The sequence below is a fragment of the Micropterus salmoides genome, unplaced genomic scaffold, assembly GCF_014851395.1.
Source record: "Micropterus salmoides isolate LMB-PRFRI ecotype aquatic unplaced genomic scaffold, ASM1485139v1 Ms_hic_scaffold_7, whole genome shotgun sequence".
NCBI classification, from domain to species: Eukaryota; Metazoa; Chordata; class Actinopteri; order Centrarchiformes; family Centrarchidae; genus Micropterus; species Micropterus salmoides.
Window position 1 is genome coordinate 36,525,709 of NW_024044459.1, and position 22,401 is coordinate 36,548,109.

Here is a 22,401-nt window from a genome sequence, read left to right on the forward strand (position 1 = left end):
GATAATCAACAAGCAAAGCAAATTGCATTCCCTAGAAATAACCTGATGCACAGCAGACAAAATATATATTTAAATAAATAGTAGATAGAGTAATTGTACTTTTTCTTGAGTAAATATTTTGAGTACCGCCACAGCAGCAGCACCAGTACTAGCTCTGACATGGTGAACATGAGACAGGCAGCAAGAGGGCAATAGATGAGGGCAATAGATGAGGGCAATAGCAAAACAGAGTCAAAGCCACCAACAGTCCAAAGCACCAGTTTATGGTAAGACTGATGATGATATGGCTTATTTATTTATTTATTGTATTCAAAGACTCAGCTGAGTTGATTTCTTTACTTTTGGAGAGCTCATCTAGTTGTACTGTACTTTCATTCTCAAGCATACAGGAATAAAGTTCTCTAAAGACCCAGAGGCCCCGACACATGCTTTGTCTGGAGAGCAGGCTGACCGGGACAAACTCCTGGACCATGTGTTTGCTCCTGTCTGTGACCATCCTTGGCCTTAAAAACCTGTTACGTGTTCATAAACAGTTTAAAAGGAGCCAAAATTGTCACACAGAGATGAGCGTCCTACAGTAATTTAAGAGGAAGAGGACAGAGGTCACAGGAGGAGGAGTAGAAATAACTGAGGAGGACGAGCTTGTACGGATAGCTACTAGCCATAGTAAATTCTAAAACCCACGTAATAAAAAGACTTTGTTATTATTTGTTGATAAATCGACAAAACCACTGAAACCTACTGAAAGTTTAAATAACAGTTCACATTGTCACAGTACCTATTCCTTTACGAAAATAACACCCACTAAAGTTCTAAATTATATCAAACAGTGGTGCAGACTTGATAAATTAGCCTCTCATATTCTCATGTATCCACTGGTTGACTTGTTTATCATGTCTTTAATCTACCTGGAAATATTCATATATTATTTCCCTCTACAAATATTGTGAAAGTTTTTATCCGAATAATTATATATCGACTATCTGTTCTATAGCTAATGTATTCAAGAAACTAATATTTAATCAGTTATCACAGTATCTTAAGACCAATATATAATATATAATAATCCTATTGGTTTAGCTCAAAATGCATTTTTATGACTGAGTTTGTATTTACATAATAGAAAACAATTTGTTGTCCTTCAAAGGAGTAAGTGGAGAGTCCAAAGAGGTGTACCCCAGGATTCGATGCTGGGTCCACTTATTCTCTCTTTGACGGCCCCTGTGTGGCCCAGTGAGGCCTCTGTGTGGCCTCTCATTGTTGTGAACAAAAGATAGTTGAGGAACTGATTGCAGATCGGCTATTTTGGAACCAGTGTCTACAAACTTAATGTCTGAAAGAAACTTGCCACAAAACTTATATTACTATTTTTTGAGTATGCCAATGGTGTTGATCAAAATTCATTTAAAACTACCCTTCTACCCCTCAATATAGCATACAATGATCAATGTAGATTTTTTCTTGGATGTTCCTTTAGTACTCATTGCTGTACAATAACTGTATAATATAACATTTAAATGGCTTCCACTCAATATAAGAAGATGCATACATTTTTAAATGTGTACATTTAAACTATCCTCATTACCTGCAACAAAGTTTGGTACCATATTCCTCAATATATAGTTTGATTTTGTTATGTTACAGCCTTATTCCAAAATGGATGACATTCATTATTTTCCTCAAAGTTCTAGAAAAAATACCCTATAAGAAGTTTGTCTTTGCAAATATATAAAAGAAAATAAACGAAAAAAAGCACACAAACATAAGTATTTGCAGCCTTTGCTCAGTACTTTGTTTTAAGCACCTTTGGCACCAATTACAGCCTCAGGTCTTATTAGTTAGTCTTATTATTGGGCAGTTTCTCCCATTCTTCTTTCCAGGACCTCTCAAGCTCCATCATGTTGGATGGGGAGCCTCTGTGGACAGCCATTCTCAGATCTCTACAGAGATGTTCAATCGGGTTCAAGTCTGGGCTCTGGCTGGGCCACTCAAGGACATTCACAGAGTTGTCCTGTAACCACTCCTTTGTTATCTTGGCTGTGTGAACAGGGTCATTTTCCTTCGAAACAATCCTGTCTTGGAGGTCTACAGACACTTCGTCTGACTTCGTGGCTTGGTTTGTGTTCTGACATGCACTGTTAACTGTGGGACCTTATGTAGACAGGTGTGTGCCTTTCCGAATCATGTCCAATCACCTGAATTTACCACAGGTGGACTCCAGTCAGGTTGTAGAAACATCTCAAGGAAGATCAGTGAGAACAGGAAGCTCAATTTTGAGTGTCATGGAAAAGGCTGTGAATACTTATGAACATGTGCATAAAGTTGCAAAGATTTCAAACAAACTTCTTTCCCGCTGTTACTATGGGGTATTGTTAAAGTAAAATAATCAATTTCATCCATTTTGGAATAAGGCTGTAACATAATAAAATGTGGAAAAAGTGAAGCGCTGTAAATACTTTCCAGATGCACTGTATTATATACAATTAACAAGATATTCAATATTCTTTAATAAATTTGTATCATCAAATCACAGCAAATATGAAACATTAAACAGCATGAAGATCATTTATGACATTATAGACGATGAACGCTCTGATGTTTCTTTGTTTTGTTCCATGTCAGATAAGACTGGATGCTTTATAACTGATGACATCAACTTAAGACAGAATTCAGATCAATCTTTAATCTTTGCTTTCTTTGTTTGTGCTTCTAAAAGATGAATAAAGTGTTTCCCTGTAGTTCAGTGTGGACTGTTGTTAATCTAATAAACTAGATGATGAAGTGATGAAACAGAACAGAGCTCACAGGTTTGTTTCTACCTGCACAGAGACGCTGTGGGAGGAAGTGGCTTCTCTCTGAAACATCTTTATTCATCTCTCTGTTTATTTCTCTTCTCCTTGATCTGAGGATACTGCTGTTACTATGGATACTGTCAGAGTATCCAAGTATCCTGAGTGTTCAAAAAAGAAATCCAAGACTACAACACATGAACAGATACAACAATTTCAACACCTGCAACACATTATATTGTCCAGTTAAACAGTGAACTGTGTGTAGAAACAGTTGAAACACATTATATCTGTAGCTCCATCTGCAGCCTGATGCTCTCAGTAACCAACCTCAGGTTCCTGCAGTAACGCTTCACCTCAGGACTGAATGACTGATGTTGGCCAGGCTCAGTCATTTCTATAGCAGCTGCCATTTTCACACAGACCAGATCAAATGTGGCTCCTGCTGCTTTAAGGGGCAAAATGATCCATGTGTGAGTTTAACCACTTCAGTTCAAATTTAAAGACTTTTCCTGAACTGACCTTTTATATTTTTATTACAGCTGAACACCATCATTGTTCAGATTAATTAAAGTGTTAATAAAGGCTTTATAATAACTGTTAACTCATTTTATTTACTGTCTGTGTTAAACTGAACATCTGTCCCACTTAAAGAAGTAAAGTGTTTAAATATCAAACAGCAACACCAGCAAAGAGTCAGGATGTTAATTCCTCTGCTCTCTCTTTGTCCTTTGTCTAAACCAATCAGCACACTGCACACAGTTAATCATAAATCCTCATTTATTTAACAATTTAAACGCACAGATAAAAGTAGTCATGAGACACTTAAGCTGACTCCACATGTGAAAATCCCACTGATGTACTTGGTCCATTTGCGAACGATCAGTCCGTTCTGGCGGTTTGTGATTCTCCAGGCCGAGATCGTCCAACACCCACTCACAGGAGGAAGAGGCGGCCCTGCGTAATACAACAGTGGGTGCAGTTAGGGGAGTACACCTTCCTTTAAGTCTCAAACTCCTTCTTACGCTGTTTCTATACTCCGTAGCTTTTGCCTAATGAGAGTAGGATATAAATTAGATCAACAAAAACAGACTTGTGTATGAAAACATGTAGAGGGATGACAGTAGCTACATGTCGTCAGTCAAGGTTGGAAGCTTTGTTGGCTTTGGAGCCAATAAAACAGTTTACTGAGCACCATTTAGCTGTAGAAGCAAAAGCTATAAAAAAAACATAATTTCTTTCTTTTCAGTCATAACCACAACGTTTGTGATCCGCTTGGCTCTGCTGCAACAGGTCACAGATGTTAGTGGCTATATGCCAAACTTATCTAACCTCTTGTCTTTCTCACTGAGGTTCAGGGTTTTTACTGTAGTGCTTTGGCTCCTCCCACTAAGGTTGATATAATCAGTGAGTTTCTGCCTGCAGATGAGTTATACCTCAGGAAAGAAAACTAAACAACTCTTGGTCCCTGGTAAATATTGTTTAGTGCTGCGTTCGGGTTCTCTTGGAATTTAGATACAGTGGGGGAAATAAGTATTTGACCCCTTGCTGATTTTGCAGGTTTGCCCACTTACAAAGAATGCAACGATCTATAATTTTAATCATATGTACATTCTAACAGTGAAAGACAGAATCCTAAAGAAAATTCCAGAAAATCACATCATATGAATTTATAAAAAATAATAACCATCTGATGAGGAAAAACAAGTATTTGACCCCGTGACAAGGTGACAAGGTTTGTGCACATTTCGGCAGGGATGTTGGCCCACTCCTCCCTGCAGACAGCCTCCAAATCATTCAGGTTCCGAGGTTGTCGCCTGGCAACTCGAATTTTAAGCTCCCTCCAAAGATTTTCAATTGGATTCAGGTCTGGAGACTGGCTAGGCCACTCCAGAACCTTGATGTGCTTCTTCTTCAGCCACTCTTTTGTTGCTTTGGCGGTGTGCTTAGGGTCGTTGTCGTGCTGAAACACCCATCCTCGACCCATCTTCAGCTCTCTCACTGAGGGAAGGAGATGTTGGTCCAGAATTCCACGATACATGGCCCCGTCCATCCTCCCCTCAATACGATGGAGTTGTCCCGTCCCCTTGGCTGAAAAGCACCCCCAAAGCATGATGTTGCCACCACCATGCTTGACGGTGGGGATGGTGTTCTTTGGGTTGTACTCGGTGTTCTTTGCCCTCCAAACACGACGAGTTGAGTTGAGGCCAAAAAGTTCTATTTTGGTCTCATCTGACCACATCACCTTCTTCCAGGCCTCTTCTGAGTCGTCCAGGTGGTGAATGGCGAACTTCATGCGGGCCTGTACATGTTTCTTCTTGAGCAGGGGGACCTTGCGTGCGCTGCAGGATTTCAATCCATGACGGCGTAGTGTGTTACCAACCGTTTCTTTTGTAACTGTGGTCCCAGCTGCCTTCAGTTGATTCATCAGTTCCCCCCTTGTGGTTTTGGGATGATTCCTCACTGTTCGCATGATCAGGGACACCCCACGAGGCGAGATCTTGTGTGGAGGCCCAGACCGAGGGAGGTTGGCGGTGGTGTGGTGCTTCTTCCATTTCCTGATAACTGCACCGACAGTTGGTCTTTTCTCTCCAAGTTGCTTTCCGATTCTCTTGTAGCCCATCCCAGCCTTGTGCAGATCAACAATCTTGTCCCTGATGTCCGTAGAAAGCTCTTTGGTCTTGCCCATGGTGGTGATGTTGGATGCTGGTTGTTTGGGTGTTGACAGGTGTCTTTTATACAGGTAACGAGGTGAGGCAGGTGTATTTGATGTAGATAATTGGTTGGGATTGGGGCTGTGTCTTAAAGAAAGACTAACTGGCTTGTAGGAGCCAGAATACTTGCTGTTTGGTAGGGGGTCATATACTTGTTTTTCCTCATCAGATGGTTATCAATTTTAATAAATTCATATGATGTGATTTTCTGGAATTTTCTTTGGGATTCTGTCTTTCACTGTTAGAATGTACATATGATTAAAATTAGATTGTTGCATTCTTTGTAAGTGGGCAAACCTGCAAAATCAGCAAGGGGTCAAATACTTTTTTCCCCCACTGTAATTCCCAGTTGAAATTACTTCTGGCATGAAAAACTGTTTTTTGGCTCCAATAGGGGACTTTACAAAGTCTCCAACCACAATAAAGTGTTGATTGAAGATACAGTCTATGTAGCTACTGTCATCCCTCTACATGTTTTCACACACAGGCTCTGTCTGTTTCGTGTTGACTTAATGTTTAGCCTACATTCCTCCTTGATAATTCATGTTTTCATTGGGTTTAATGATAATGATGAATGATTAAAAAAACTAAACACTAAAGGACGAGCACCTTCATTTTCATGGCAAATCACATGTGAAAGACGCCCGTTTTTCTGTCTTTTGACGTCTCCAGTGTGCAATCAGACGCTGGACCAGGCGTCCATGAGTAGCCTACTCTTGCTTGTGATACTCCCACGCGTCGGCCGTCGTGAGTCCTCTCTGTGTCTGCTGTCATCAATTCTTGCCCAAAAAGGAACCTCTACTGGTTCATCACCAAGCATACTGAAAGGAAACAGCTTGCTCAACCCAAAACAGATATCCTGCAGACTTGACTGATAATTTGTGTGACCGGTTCGTGTTGCAACCTAAATGTTCTGTTGGGGAGCAGCCACACCAATCAGCACACTGAGTCCAGTATTTCTATTTTTCAAACTTTGTTTCTAGTGGCGGTGCCCTCGTAGTTCAGGGATTAAGACTCCGACACCAGTTTAAGTCCATCTGAATTGGACCGGATGTTTTAGTCAGGTGTGAAAATGAGATTGGGGAAAAAAGGGAAATGACCTTTTCTGAAAGCAACAGCCGGTCAGATAGCTGCCCAGTCTGGACATGTACTGTTAGTCCTGTCATAAAAGATTTCTAGTTGCGTGAAAATACATTTATAGCAATAGTGACTCTGAACCAGTTCAGACTTCACAATGTCAACATGTTTTAACACGTATTTGTCCTCCTTGATAAACAACAAAACATAAAACAACAACAACATAAACATCAGCTTTTAGATAAAGAGATAAAATGATTTAGACAAAACAGTTTGCCACATTAAATGACTGGCTGATGAAAAAGTGACATCAACATTGAAAGAACGTCACATCAATATCAGCAAGTGAAGAAAAATGAGACTTAAATGATGCTGAAAAAAAATCTGCAGGCAGCAGAATGAGGCTCACTACTGTTTCTGTATTTCAACAGTCACTACTACCACCAATTTGGGTGAGTTTTCATCCAGCAGTTTTTGCTGCACAAACGCTTTTAGCGGAGAAAAAGAAGAAAGAAAGAAAGAAAGAAGGAAAGAAGGAAGGAAAGAAAACAATGCTGCTGGATCCCAAATTATAACTCATTTGAAAACCTTGTTCTTAGTCTTACTCACCCAACCTTGAAATCACTGCAGCCATTTGTTAAAGTTTCAGAAGAAGTTATTATTGTTGGTAATGTTAATATTCATGTGGATGTTGACAGTGACAGCCACAGTGCTGTGTTTATCTCATTATACATTCGATTGACTTCTCTCAGAGTGTTTATAAACCGACTCAGTGTTTCAATCACACCCTCAACCTTGTTCTGGTAAATGGTATCAAACTCGAAATGAATGAGGGCCCAAACACAGGACACCAGAGCTGAGCAGATAAAGTCCAATGATTTATTAACAAAAAACAAGCACACTTATAGACAGTGGCTGACTCCAAAAGTATAATCCAAAGAACGCAAGACGGAACAATGATCCACAAGCTGGTTAGGCTCACTAAAACAGGAGGCAGAGACGAACACAGGTTACAGCGCATCCGCAATCTATGAGCAACAAACCACAATGATCCAACACAGACTGAACAGAACACATATATTATAGAGCGGGTGCAGCGGTAACGTCAGATCCTATTTACGCTGGGGGGAGAGGGGAGTTCCGAAAGTTGGCCCCTGTATTTAAACCCTACACGGTTAGAGAGCTCGATTTGGCTGTGAGGGTGACCAGAGTTCACTCCGTGTCAGAGTGGAAGTGCCGAGCGTCTAGTTTCAGAAAGGCCCCTTCCCTCTCTCCTTGTTAATATAAATATAAATACAACAAACCAGTCAACACGCAAATAATGGTGGAATAAATTACACATCACACACTGAAAGCTTTTTTAGTTTAAATGAGTCTTAAGAAGTGAGAAAACCAGGATCCAGACTGTGAGCCGGATCTCCTCTGGAAGACTGATCCAGACTGTAGGGGCCCTCACAACAAAGACCCTGTCCCCTTTGGTTCTTAGCCTGGAGACCTTGGAATAGTTAGCAGAGCCCTACCAGAGGATCTCAGTCTGCGTCCCGGCTCATAGGGGATAAAAGCTCAGAGATATATGAAGCTGCCAGCTCATGTCTGGCCTTAAAGTAATCAGAAGAATTTTAAATCAGTCCTAAAAGAAACAGGCAGCCGCTTCAGGATTCTGACTCTGAGGTGAGTCAGAAGTGGAGCTGCAGCATTTTGGACTAACTGTGAATTGATTTCTGACTCAGACAGGTTTACAGGGAGTTACAGCAGTCGAGGCGGGAGGAGATAAAGACCTGGAGGAGTTTCTCCAGATCTGAGGCTGAAAGAAAACCAGAACCACAATCAGAAATACTTTGACAGTTTGCATGTCAACATACTAAATAACAGAAATAACAATAAAGTAGCAAATATAATAATATAATAAATCTAAATCTGAAGCAGTGGGGATATTAACAGTATTTCACAGCAAACTAACTAATTAATAAAAAATAACTGAAAAACTTTTGTTACATGAGGTTCAAAACTATCTGGACATTTAAAGGTTTTAATAAATGAGCAGTTATGTAAAAATTAAATATCTATATATTTGTATATTTTAATCTATCCATAGTGTAACTTGTTGCAGTAAATCATCGGCAATAAAAAATAAATAATCTGTATTTTATACCCTTTGAAGTGAAAGTAATAATAAAAAATAGACACATTTATGCATGTATATTTACATTTAATATTTATTGCCGCATTTACATGTTTGATAATTTGTTTCATAGCCACATTTATTTATTTATGTAGGCACATTTATTTCATATTGACTGAAATGGAAATCATTTACAACAGTTATTGGAAGCTCCTATATATCAATAAAAAGTATAACCACATAATGAACGTACCTGTGTGTTTTAAGGAGTTTGTCACAGAGACAGACAGGAAAAGACTCGCAGCTGATTCTGAGGCTGAAGTTTGCAGGAGAAAATCAAAATAAAGTGACGTTAGAGCCTGTTTTATATTACAGACAGGATAGATAATGGTCAAATCTAGCAGTGACTAATAACACAGTAACAGTGGTGACGGTAGGACTTTTATAATCCGCTTATAGACATATTTTATATTTGATATTGTGACACTGAGTGGGGGAAACGTTGCTTATTACATGAATTAAAATGGTTCTGTACTCAACATGTCACCAAGTCCAGTTAAGACTGTAAAAAGATGAAAGTCAATAACTTCTTCTCTGACTCCAGAGCAGCAGAGTGAAATGATGAAAGCTCCATTTGTTTTTTCTCCTCCACGTTCTTTGAATCGCAGCTCCAGAGTCGGCAGTTAAGGGGAAACTTGAGGGGAACTTAAGCGTTTTGTGCACCTCTTACTGCTGTGAAAGCTGTCAGGCAGTTCAGGCAAAGCCTCAACGCTGTCTGAACACACACTATTATAAAACCTTCATTTTAGTTGGTAAAAATGGGACGATTTCTTTTTGTTCTCTCTCACATTATAGAGCAGCTGCTGAGCACAGAAACACTAAATGTTAGCTGGGGTTGCCACCTTCAATAGGCCTACAGAAAAATCAGGCCACACCCCTCGGGGGCCAGGACACCAACCACAGGCCCGAGGGTGAGCCAGTGGGGCCAAATCATATTACTGTTGTATTAGTAGAACAACAATTCTACAGATTGGTGAAGCATAACACATAGTTGTTTATATTCTTCACACATATTTAGATAATTGAATGTGTATTAAATAGCTGAAAACTCTCTTATCTCTTATTAAGTTAATGATTATGAGTCTGACTGTTTATCTAAACCTACGGGACAAAACTACTTAGTTCTTGAACACGGGACGATTCCGTATTTTAAGGGACGGGTGGCGGCCCTGCAGGTCGCTCAGAAAGGAAACAACGAGCAGGACAGAACTATTGTTATTTTGTTTGTCTAGATATTTGTTTCAGACAGAGTTTAATGAGAGAGATTTCTCAGAAATAACGACTCTAATCGCTTGAGTCGTTATTTTAGATTCCGATGGTTAAACTGAAACAGCAGGAAGAAAAAATCTATTTGTGTAGAGTGCGTTTATTTGTGTATTACGTGTAGTTTGTGTGTATTATTCATGTTGAATGTGCTCCTACAGTCTGTGAAAACAAATTTCCTCCACCGAGGACAATAAGGAATGAATCTGAATCTGAAGAGGAGTTACAAACCCGAAATCTCCAGTTTCCTCAGACTGACATGTAGTTTGTTACCTTTGAGGTCATGATGTAACTGAAGCTTGGCCTACACTTACTTATAAAATGAATCATCCGAGCATTAGAGCTGTTTCGTGCTTATGCTCTTTAGTGAAGTTTGATGCTGTTCTGACGCTTTTGATTGGTTCTCATGTTTTAATCTCTGCCAGGTAAACTGCCTCTCACTGTCTTTTTAAAATGGTTAACATTTGAAAACAAAACATTTACGGCAGCATCAAATATGGGGGAAATATATATGATCCCAGTTAACAAATTAAGGATGGGAGGCTTGAACAAGTTGTCTCTGATATCTATAATGCAAACATGTAGCTTTGTTTCACGGCCTGTAGGCTGGTCAATGAAATTAAATATTACCAGTTATATTTTTGAAGTTATAGCTATAGTCTATTAATGAATACATGTAAAAACACACTCAATGTAATATTTAAACAGGTAAACCCCACAATTCATTGAGTTTTTGCAGCCTAATAAAAGACCAGGTCCAAACGCTAACAAAGTTTCTGGAAGGGAAGGCTATTGCATATTTCAACCACTAGATGGAGCCACCAGGCCCTTTTCTGGAGCTGGAGGCAGGAGGGATGTTCTGCTTTGTCCTGCCAGTCCAGCATTTATTTAAACAGAGAGTGATGGTAGGTGATGGGACCAGCCTTGATACTATCATCAGTCCTCAAACCTGCACAGGCTCACATCACCTGTCTCGGGACTCAGTTTCACTTTTATTGTACTTTACACAGGTTTGAACAGTGAATAGCTTTCCCTGGTGGCTCATCAAACAGAATTAAACCCAAGAAAGGCAGTAAAAGACTTGAAAGCCCAGAGCCAGAGATGCTTTCTGACTCTCAGTAATGCTCACCAGGTTTCACACATAAGTAGGCCTACATAACTAATGAGAACTACAGGCTGCGTTAAAATATTTACTCTACTTCACTAACATAATAAGTATTTTACACTGGAGAAAATAGCAAATGAAAATAAAAAGTTTACAACTGCACAGATTTGTTTTGGAAGAGTTTTGTTTTGACAGGACAGTAGATTGTTGAAGCTGAGAGTTTTTAACAGTTATAGCAGCACAGAAAGAGAAGCTGAAGGCAGGTGAAGTTCTGCACAGCCTGCAAACTCAGTGATCAGCTTCCTCTGGTCGCAGTGCAGCCTTCTCTTTGATAGAAACACAAGTCAAAAGGTCAGAACCTTGTTGCCTGTTGGCGCCACAGAAGGGGGCAGAGTGACCTCTGATGGTTGAGCTCCCTCATAGCAAGAAGGCCTATAAATATGTTACAAAACTAAAATATAAATTAAGTAATAGAAACTTAAATAAAAGGGTAACTGCTGTCCTAAGCTACATATAATATTAGTTCACTTCTCTTAATCTGAAGTTACAGGTCACCAATGGCCTTACAAATGTTTAATTCTCCCTAACAGTTATTATTTTATTATTTTTATTTTTTATTTCAGTTAATTAAAGTGTTTTTTTTCCCCACACCCAGATTTAGTTTAGTTTTATAACCTACTAAAAACGTTATTTTAGTTTAGTTTTAGTCTATAATCACCTCTTTAACTACATGGTACATGGGCTACTTTTATTTTGAAGGTTTTACGGGTTGCTTTCGCTTCCATAAAAAGAATAGACCACGTGACTTCTGTTTTTTGGTTTATAACAAAAAACAAATCGACTGAAGTTCACAGACTCTCTTCATTCTTTGTTCAAAAAGGAATAACGATAAAATGAATCGTCAAAAACGAAAAATGGGCCGTTTTTAATTGGTTTTTCGTTTTTGTATAACAAACGAATTACGGATTATCCAGAGATACCCAGACCGTTATCTTGTTTATTGGTTCAAACGAAAAAAGAAACTATCCAGAAAGTACCTAGTTTTATCTATGGAGGATGGTTGTAACATTTACATTTCTTCATTTAGCTTTTATCCAAAGCGACTTACATTTGCCATATATGTCAGAGGCCTCTGGAGCAACTAGGGGTTAAGTGTCTTGCTCAGGGACACAGTGGGGAGTTGAACCCGGATCTCTGACACCAAAGGCAGCTGTCTTATCCACTGCGCCGTCACCACCCCGTGACCCTGTCACCACATCACCACATTTTTAAAGAAGTGTTACAACACACCCCACCTCTGTCAGCCCATGCTGAGCTAGCTGTATTACCATAGTGGTTTGAAATTAGAAAGGAAAAAATGCATCACATGTTGCCTGAGAAACTTTATTTCTATCTAATATAAGTCAAACTATTCTATCTGCAATAGTATAGATATTAAATAAAATATAGTCTTGGTCAGAAAATGTACTTTCATACCTCTCTATATATTCTGAATGCACCTCTTTCCAGACTTGATGACCACCAGGCCTGATTAGGGAGGAAGCAGGTAAATACTGAAATGATCACCAAACTCCTTTCTTCTCTCTATTTGGTGGAATTGGTGTTGTTACAACTCTCCCCATGTTACAGCCCTATTTTCATTTTTGAACTACAGACGAATTAGGGATTATCCACAGATCCCCGGACCATTGCTCAACATTACAGAAAGTCTTGAAGCATAATAGTCGAGGACAAACATTTGAACATTTAGTAATCCAACATAAATGACGAACTGCAATATTCTACTTCCTTTACCCTGTTGGAAATGACAGAAGAATCATTAGTAATGTCTGAGGATGTTGTTTGAAGTTTAACTCTTTAAAGTAGTCCAGGATTGAGAGTGATCCATGAAACATGAGCTCTGATGATGTACCAGAGAGTTGACGGCGTTAAAATGACTTCATGTGCATAAAAGCATCCTGGGTAGAAACTATAGACTGTTCTTCTGAACACCTTTTTGTTTATGTCTTGAATTAGTTCAGTTAGTTGTAAATAAGTGTTTAATTAGATTCTTACCTGATGATGGTCTGAGGACCAAAGCATCAATATTAGTTCTTTCACAGAGTTTCTCACAGAATGCACCTCTCTAAAAGACTTCTGTTTTAGTTATTAAAGCTGTCCAACTTGCATTGATTCTCTCTCTGCTTGTCAAGTCCAGACTTTTTCAGTTAGTTTGACATATTGCAAAGGTCAGTGATGGTGTATATTTGTCTGATACCATAACAAGACAAAAAGGCTGCAAGTGGACAATAGTTATATATGAGAAGATATCGACTGCGGCAAGCGGAAGTCTTTTTGTTTCTGGAGCTTTTATGATAATTTGCAACTGCTGAACATGTTAACTAACCGCTTCCTCTTTCCCCTCTCAGCTGTACTATTTTAACAACACTCTGGTCAGAGTTTTCACACCTTCTTACTGGCAGCTGATCACTAAGAGAAGACATTTCATGTTTGCTGTTGAATAAAGTAGAGAGTTTTGTCTGGAAGCTGCTGAACACTGAGGAGACATGGAAGCTGTGATTGGACTGTTGCTGATGCTACTCGGAGTCTCTCATGGTGAGCTGATGAACTTCTTTAATTGGACACATTTTATGCAGTTATGAGATAAATACATTCAAAATGTACAGTCTGACATCCTCCTAATGCGGAAATGTATTAATTAACTAAAGGTTCTACTAAGAGGAGGGATTTTTCACCAGCTGAAGTTTGTTTTATTTTATGTTTTATTTGGTCATCGCAAGAACATTTTCCTGCCTGCATTAAGAGATACTTACAGTTACAGTCCCCATATAAGTTTCAGTGAAACAAAGATCTAATTAAATAATCATGTTTTTCACTAATGTAATTTAAAATGTCACCCATGTTCTTTATAAATCCCTGTTTCCTGAAATGTGGATGTGGATTTGTTGATTTTTGGATTTTTAAATAACTTTTGTTTTAAGGTGTGGAAAATGATGCTGAATGCTGAACGTATTAAAAGTAAATCCACTCGCAGTACTGAATGACCCATTCAAAGTGTTGCTTTTCATGTTAACATATGTATCATATATAATAGTATGTATTATTAGATTATTATTACTGATGCATTATTACTGAGGACCACATGAAAACCATTTTAATGTTGTTAAAGTAAAGTAAAGTTAAAAGTACAATATTTTCTCCTGAATGTATTGGAGAGGAAGTGAAATGTAGCATAGCAAATAATTAAGTAAAGTACAAGTACCTCAAAGTTTACTTTAGCAAAAGTACTTTCAGTTCACTTCTGCTCAAATGCCTGTATAATAACTTCCTGTTTGGAAACTGTGGTCTGCATCAAAACCCACTGTCTCTGTCGATCTGTTACTTTAGAAGAAAGCAAAGAGCAAAATTGTTTAAATTTATTTACAGCTTTTGTGTGGAAACCTTCTGTTACAGCAGAGAGGATGGAGCTCAGTGTTATGGAGCTTTGGGAGGAACTGTGGTCCTCCAGCTGATGGACAGCGCCTCAGAAATATTTAGATACCAGTTGTTAATCAATAGAACAGTAATACTTAAAGGGAGAAAGAATCTGATTCTGTCTAATGTGATGGAAGACAGATCCTCATTTACTCCCAGTGATGGAACATTTAGGATCAACAGACTGAGCTGGACTGATGCTGGTGAATATACTCTTGAAATCTTTGATTCAAATGGACAGAGATCAGAGCAGCGGACTCTACATTTGATCATTCAAGGTAAATAACTGTTTTTGCCCAATGGACAATTTTGTAGCATTAAAAATACATCATGACAAGTAAAAGCTCTGCCTTCAAATGTTTACTTAAGTAAAAGAACACAAGTACCTACAAAATATAATCAGAGCAGGCTATTACAAGTTAAAGTAAGCCCATTGTTCCACTCTACATGATACCACATGGTGCTGCTGTGGGATAATGCACTATAGGAAAAAGGAGGGAAGTGTGTTGCTGTTGCAGTTCCATGTATGCCATGTTGGAGGCCATACCTTGCTTCTGTTCAAAAAATCAGTAACCATCCCAGCCCATCCTGAGTCCTTCTACACATTACACTCACAGTCCTGACGCATTACCATGTAAGTAGCATGTTGATGCCAGCAACTTTAATATTCATGTAAAATCTGAATCTGAAAAGTAACTGCTAATTATAGCTGTAAAATAAATGTAGTGAAGTAAAAAGTAGTATGTTTCCCTCTGACATGTAGTTGTGTATAAATCAGCATGACATGGAAATAGCAAGCAAGCAGGTTTATTTCTACAGGAGCTTTTATAAACAAAGTGCTTTACAGAACTGAAGAGGAAAGTACAAATACAAAGATACTTCAGAGAGAAGAAAACAAAGAAATAAAATGAAATTAATAATTAACAGACAAGATATTAAAAACAAGATTGAAACAGTAAACATAAGTTTGTCAAAGTGCTTTACAGATGCAAAGAAACAAATACAAATTAAAAGTACTCCAATAAAGTACAGGTACCTCAAAACTAAACTTTAATGCAGTACTTTAGTAAATTTACTTAATTACACTTCACGTCTGGACACATTCCTGTGTAATTCTTAGCTGCACAGGAATAAGTTCACGTTTTGCTAACTGGTGTGGGTAATGAAGAAGGGACCAATTTAGGTAATCACTGTCAAAAACATATTTTCATTTTTCAAATCACGAGCTGTAAGGGGAAGCAGCTGTGAAAAGTACTTGGTGGAGAAGTGTTGTGTAAACATGACAGGACCTGGAGGTCGATGTGACATTAAAATGCACTTCCTTTGCTCTTTTTCTATCCCCTACAATTATCTTGTTTTGATTGCACTTTTTGTTAACTCTTACTTCCTTCCCTAGGTATTTACCCCATTGATGTGATATGTACTGTGAGCTCTCACTAGTATGTATTGTCAGTTGTAGACCTGTAGTTGATGCTCTGTTGATGCTTGTATGTTGTTCCTCAAATGTAAGTCGCTTTGGATAATGGAGCGGTCAATTTTCTATAGAAGGGTTCACTCCCTACATAACCATCACTCACTGCTCTCCCCTTAAGAGGTCACTGACCCTCTGTCCTGCTGCTACAGTGCTATTTTAAACTGTTATGCGTCAAATGCACATATGTTATACACCACATATTCCAAACAAATGTGTAGTATCTAATGGAATATATGCAGATCGTAACAAGAAGGCAGAAGTTGGCCTGTGAAACATATGTACACAGGGAAGGCCTTCTTGGGAGTAAAGAAACCATTCTGGCTATGGAACCTTGAAATGTTTAATGTAATCACATTATTACACTGAATGTTATATTGAATGTATGTGTACTTAAAAGACTTAACAACTCCTGAAATTTGATTACTGTTTAATTCTATTCTTCTTTATTTTGATTTGTCATTTTACTATTCATATTTTGTAATCATTGTTTGATCATTTTTATACTCACTTATCATTTTTACATGCACAATAAAAATCATTGTATTAAGAAGATCTTTTTTTGTGTGTTTTTAATTATCAATCGTGGGAACAAGGACAGACCAAAAAAAAATTGAAAAAGCACTCTGTGTGAGTGGTCTAAGACATTTAAAAACTCCCTAATTTGGACTAAATATAATGAGAGATATTTTATTATTTAAATCATAAAGAGGGTTTATGTCACATTCCTTCGACGTGTCCTGCATGCGTCAATTTTAAGGTGAGGTAATAATAATAATAATAATAATAATAATAATACATTTTATTTGTAATGCATTTTACATTTAAGACAATCCTCAAAGTGCTACAGGTAAGATCATAAAAGCAAGGTAAAAACATCAGTGTCAAATATAGATTAAAGGTTAAAACTCATAAGTTCTGCTGAGAAGAAATGTTTTTAGTCCTTGACGGTGACGGAGGGTAACGTATACTAGGCTGCAGGGTCACTGTAAAAGCACGGTTCTTCACAAATAGAACGACCGAATTATCGGGGTAACAGCATTAGTTGGCCTTACAGCCACTTTGGGCCCCTTGAGGCTTTGAGCACCCCAGCTGTGTTGCTACTATCGGACTAGAAGTAATAGGACCGCTAGTAAACAGCGGATCCCTAAGGGGTTTATAAGGGGTAAACCTGGGAAGGGGCATGTGTTGATTGACTTCTTGCAGTATTATTTGTAACAATATATCAACTTTATGGAGTGTGAGAATGAAAAACCCGTCCGGCAGCCTTCATTCCAAAATGCCCTCCAAGACAGAAAATTTTCTCACGGCCCCTCTGCCTTCGGCAGCCACGCATGGTACTCCAGTTTGATTAATAAAAGACATCTTTATCAGTCTATGCAGAGATATGGTTTAGCCAATACATGTGAAAACCTCAGGAAATGAAACAAATCAAAAAAATGTCTTAATTCAGGCTGGTCAACCCATCTGACCCTCCAACGGACCTTTCCCTGCCTAGACCCTATATCCCTAAACATCAAGAAAAACCTGAGGTCCCCATATATTAACCCCATAACACAAAAAGAATATGATAATATGAGTTAATTAAGTATTATTCATTCAAATACGTATTCATATCTATATCAAAGCAAACATAGGAAGGTATTCCACTGCAGCTCCCCAGCAGTGTCGATGCAATCCAGACGTTTCCACACCGTCCTTGTCCAGAGTCCATCCATATTGTTCTCGTTTGAGTATCTGAATCCTCATCTGTACATCCCCATATACTCTGGAAGAAAAGAAAACACCAACCAGTCTCTTGTTGCAAAATAACACATGAAAATTAAAACCTCAATGTATGGAAATACAAAGTAACATTAAAATGGATATCTTTCCATCATTACTTCATCTGGTTCCACTTCATCACCTCCATCTAAATCAGCCATAGTTAACAAAGGCATCTGAGTGTTCTCCCCAGGCATCACCACTCCAACCCATCTCAATATCATAGCTTTCGCAAAAGTCAATAGCACCGTACAAAAGCAAAACATCAAACACAGCGCTACAAAGGCTGCTACCAAAATCTGAACCACCACTGCTCCCACTGGTCCTAACTGATTTTGTAACCAAGTATTTGCTGACCATCCAGCTCCCTCAGATTGACCAAACGCATCCCTTATACTCTTTAATGCATCTATAACGCTAGTGATATTATCAGAACTATCTGGGATCAAAGTATAACAACCGTCCCCCGTCAAGTTCATAGCCACACACAAACCTCCTTGTTTGGCTAAAATATAGTCGAGAGCCATGTCATGTTTCAACAATGTCAGTCTGTGACTTCTTTGAGTATTTGACAGAAGATTAAACCCTCGTATAGTTTCATTTGCAAAACCAAGTATAAGTAATATTATCAATGTGATCTGCCAAAAATGTTACACCATACCATGGAAAAAGTCCAAGTCCCCACTTCTCCCCTAGACTTATCCTCCAATGGTAGGATTCAAGATTATGAAATTGTGCCATGCTCCTTTTCACCCTATTTCCAGAACCAGGATCCGAATGAGCTATAGCAGGTGTTTCCCCTTTATGGATTGTAAACACCTCATGTGGAAGTTTTAGCGTCGCCATGTAACAACATCCTATCCAACCATAAGGTAAGAATATATATGCCTTATCACCACAAACCCACCAAATATCTTGAAAATTCCCTATCGTCACATTGCCAGGTAAAAGCAAAAGGTAAAGTCCTTCCCTTCTTACTAGATGGCACAGCAAAAATTACTTCATATGTGTTTTCTCTAACCTTACGGTCATGCTTATCTAAAGACATCATATACTCATCACACTCTGATATTCCCATAAGCCTCCCTGGCCCATCATATGTCTTATTTGAGCAAAAACAGCTACTAGCCCTCACAGGTCTTACCTCCATTGCTTCAGGACTTGCTGTTAACTTATTTTCCTTCTGATCTAACAAATTCACATAGGGCAATTCATTTATCCAAGAACAATTAAGTCTAGGTCTAAACAACTGCGATGACCAAGACATCACTATATCTGTTGACGATTGTTGCTGATACGACAGCCGTGATAAAGCATAAGATTGACACATAACGGATAGAGGTTGGGCCACTGTCTCTAAAATTGAATCCCATGTGCCTGGTGCGGGGTCTTTCAACAGACATGGACCATCTAGTTTCTTAACTGATCTTACAGAATGAGTTAACTGCTGGAACCATAAATTCCTACCTGCCCAGCCATCTGTGATTTTCAAAACAGAAGACTCAAAACCATATGCCTTCCATGTAGCTTCCCTCTTCCGTAACGAGCGATATTGATCAGTCATATCTTCTTGTTACGGGGTGTGGTGTGTGGACAGAGAGGACCCAAATGCAGCGTTCAGAGGGAAGGAGGTTTATTGGGGGAAAAAAGGGTGAGAGGGACTGGAGTGGAGGGAGAGGAGGATGTCGGGGAAGTACTGGCACGGGGAACCAAGGAGACCGGGGGCCAGGGAGCCGGGGAACACAGGGGCCAAGGAAGCGAGGAGAGGCAGGGGAACAGGGAGGATGCCGAGAGGGAGGTCCGAAGGGGAGTGGGCCAGTGGATGAGCCCAGCCGAACGGGGGACGAGGGTGAGTGTACCTGGGAGGGAAACAGACAGAGAGACAAGGTTAGGGGGAGACAATGACAAGGCACAGGGTAAGTTTGAAAAAACAACAAACGAGGAAGCCTGAACACAGGAGTGGCACCAGGTATGGAGCAACGACGATCAAGCAAGGATGGTGTGGAGAACCGGGGTTGAAATACAGGCTGGGATGAGGTTGATGACTGGCAGGTGTGGCAGGCAGACGAGGTGGATGATGGGTTGCAGGTGCAGGTAGTTGGCTGGGCTCAGGAGCAGAGGGAGAGAGAGCACACGGGGGAGAAAACACAGAGGCGGGCAGAGAACAGGAAACCAAGGGAAAAAGCAGAAAAACTGATAAAAAGTAGAAAAAACCAGGACACTCACCGTCAGCCGGGCTGCCACCACAACAGGGCCCCCTCCTCAATGGACGCCTCCCGGCGGCCTTCCTATAGGACAGGGGGTTTGGCAGGTGAACACGGGGGGGGGGGGGAGATGACGTACTGGGGTCTGGCTGATGGGGGTCCAGGGTCCAAAACCAAACTGGGAATACAGGCAGGGTAGCGCTGGGGGACCAGGGAGTTCAGACGGGGTGCCAGAGGGCGGAGCAGAGGGACCAAGGGGTTCGGGCGGACGTCCCGAGGGGTTCGGGCGGACGTCCCGAGGGCGGAGCAGAGGGACCAAGGGGTTCGGGCGGACGTCCCGAGGGCGGAGCAGAGGGACCAAGGGGTTCGGGCGGACGTCCCGAGGGCGGAGCAGAGGGACCAAGGGGTTCAGGGGGGCCAGGTTGGTCCGATGGGCAGCCCGAGGGCGGACAAGGGGAGCCAGGAAGTTCAGAGGGGCAGGTCGAATACAGAGCAGGAGAGCCAGGGAGATCCGGCGGGCAGGCCGAGGGCGGACCCGGGGAGCCAGGAGGGTCCGGCGGGCGGCCCGAGGGCGGACCACGGTAGTCCGGCGGGCGGCCCGGGGGCGGACCAGGGGAGCCAGGATGGTCCGGCGGGCGGAAGTCCCGAGGGCGGAACAGGGGAGCCAGGAGGGTCCGGCGGGCGGACGTCCCGAGGGCGGAACAGGGGAGCCAGGAGGGTCCGGCGGGCGGACGTCCCGAGGGCGGAACAGGGGAGCCAGGAGGGTCCGGCGGGCGGACGTCCCGAGGGCGGAACAGGGGAGCCAGGAGGGTCCGGCGGGCGGACGTCCCGAGGGCGGAACAGGGGAGCCAGGAGGGTCCGGCGGGCGGACGTCCCGAGGGCGGAACAGGGGAGCCAGGAGGGTCCGGCGGGCGGACGTCCCGAGGGCGGAACAGGGGAGCCAGGAGGGTCCGGCGGGCGGACGTCCCGAGGGCGGAACAGGGGAGCCAGGAGGGTCCGGCGGGCGGACGTCCCGAGGGCGGAACAGGGGAGCCAGGAGGGTCCGGCGGGCGGACGTCCCGAGGGCGGAACAGGGGAGCCAGGAGGGTCCGGCGGGCGGACGTCCCGAGGGCGGAACAGGGGAGCCAGGAGGGTCCGGCGGGCGGACGTCCGAGGGCGGAACAGGGGAGCCAGGAGGGTCCGGCGGGCGGACGTCCCGAGGGCGGAACAGGGGAGCCAGGAGGGTCCGGCGGGCGGACGTCCCGAGGGCGGAACAGGGGAGCCAGGAGGGTCCGGCGGGCGGACGTCCCGAGGGCGGAGCAGAGGGACCAAGGGGTTCGGGCGGACGTCCCGAGGGCGGAGCAGAGGGACCAAGGGGTTCGGGCGGACGTCCCGAGGGCGGAGCAGAGGGACCAAGGGCGGACCAGGGGAGCCAGGAGGGTCCGGTGGAACAGGGGAGCCCGAGGGCGGACCAGGGGAGCCAGAAGGGTCCGGCGGGCAGCCCGAGCCACGTCTCCTCCGATGGCCACCACGGCCCCAGAGAAGACGGCCAGGCGGGTTCCCTCGAACTGAAGACGGGGGTCAAGCGTGGTGTCGGGCGAACACGGAGAACAACCGGCAGGCCAGGAAACGCTCGGGACAGGCTGGTGGCTAGCAAGCTGGGGATCTGGACCAAACTGGGGGCTAACTAGCTGGGGGTCAGGGCCGAGGTGGGGGCTAGCAGGCCGAGGGACAGGCTGGGGGCTAGCGGCGCTAGCGGGCCAAGGAACAGGCTGGGAGCTAGAGGCGCTGGCAGGCATGGGGGCAGGCTGGGGGCTGGCGGCTGGGGTCTGGCTACACAGGGAAATGCTTCCCAGCCTGCAACTAGCGGGTTGGATAGGAGACCACCGAGGGCAAGCGGGGAGATGGAAAAATCTGGCCAGCCTCTCCGGGACGGCGTCTCTCAGCCAAGGCCTCTGAGAAACTTTTACCTGGCCAAAGGTCAAAAGCGCCAGCTTGTAGCCCGTGTGGGTCGAGCCCCTCCACTTCTCCAACTCCAACAGCTCCTTGCATAGCTGACTAGCTTCCTCCTGATGGGCGGCTGCTGGGTCCATAGTTGGCTTGATCGTTCTGTTACGGGGTGTGGTGTGTGGACAGAGAGGGCCCAAATGCAGCGTTCAGAGGGAAGGAGGTTTATTGGGGGAAAAAAGGGTGAGAGGGACTGGAGTGGAGGGAGAGGAGGACGTCGGGGAAGTACTGGCACGGGGACCCAAGGAGAACGGGGGCCAGGGAGCCGGGGAACACGGGCCAAGGAAGCGAGGAGAGGCAGGGGAACAGGGAGGACGCCGAGAGGGAGGTCCGAAGGGGAGTGGGCCAGTGGATGAGCCCAGCCGAACGGAG

At 42.5% G+C, this 22,401-nt stretch overlaps 2 protein-coding genes across 4 annotated transcripts in view; both read left to right on the forward strand.

The window, feature by feature from the left end:
* Nucleotides 1-22,401, forward strand: part of LOC119891530 (scavenger receptor cysteine-rich type 1 protein M160-like) — a 667,824-nt gene that overhangs the window by 330,408 nt on the left and 315,015 nt on the right. The gene's annotated exons all lie outside the window — the stretch shown is intronic.
* LOC119891565 overlaps nucleotides 13,545-22,401 on the forward strand; it is an 82,239-nt gene continuing 73,382 nt past the window's right edge. For 2 of the 3 annotated variants that reach the window (XM_038703310.1, XM_038703313.1), the window contains exon 1: nucleotides 13,734-14,882. In XM_038703310.1, the coding sequence (XP_038559238.1) occupies nucleotides 14,642-14,882 (241 nt within the window). In that variant the 5' untranslated portion in view covers nucleotides 13,734-14,641. The other variant, XM_038703312.1, reaches the window with a different exon arrangement.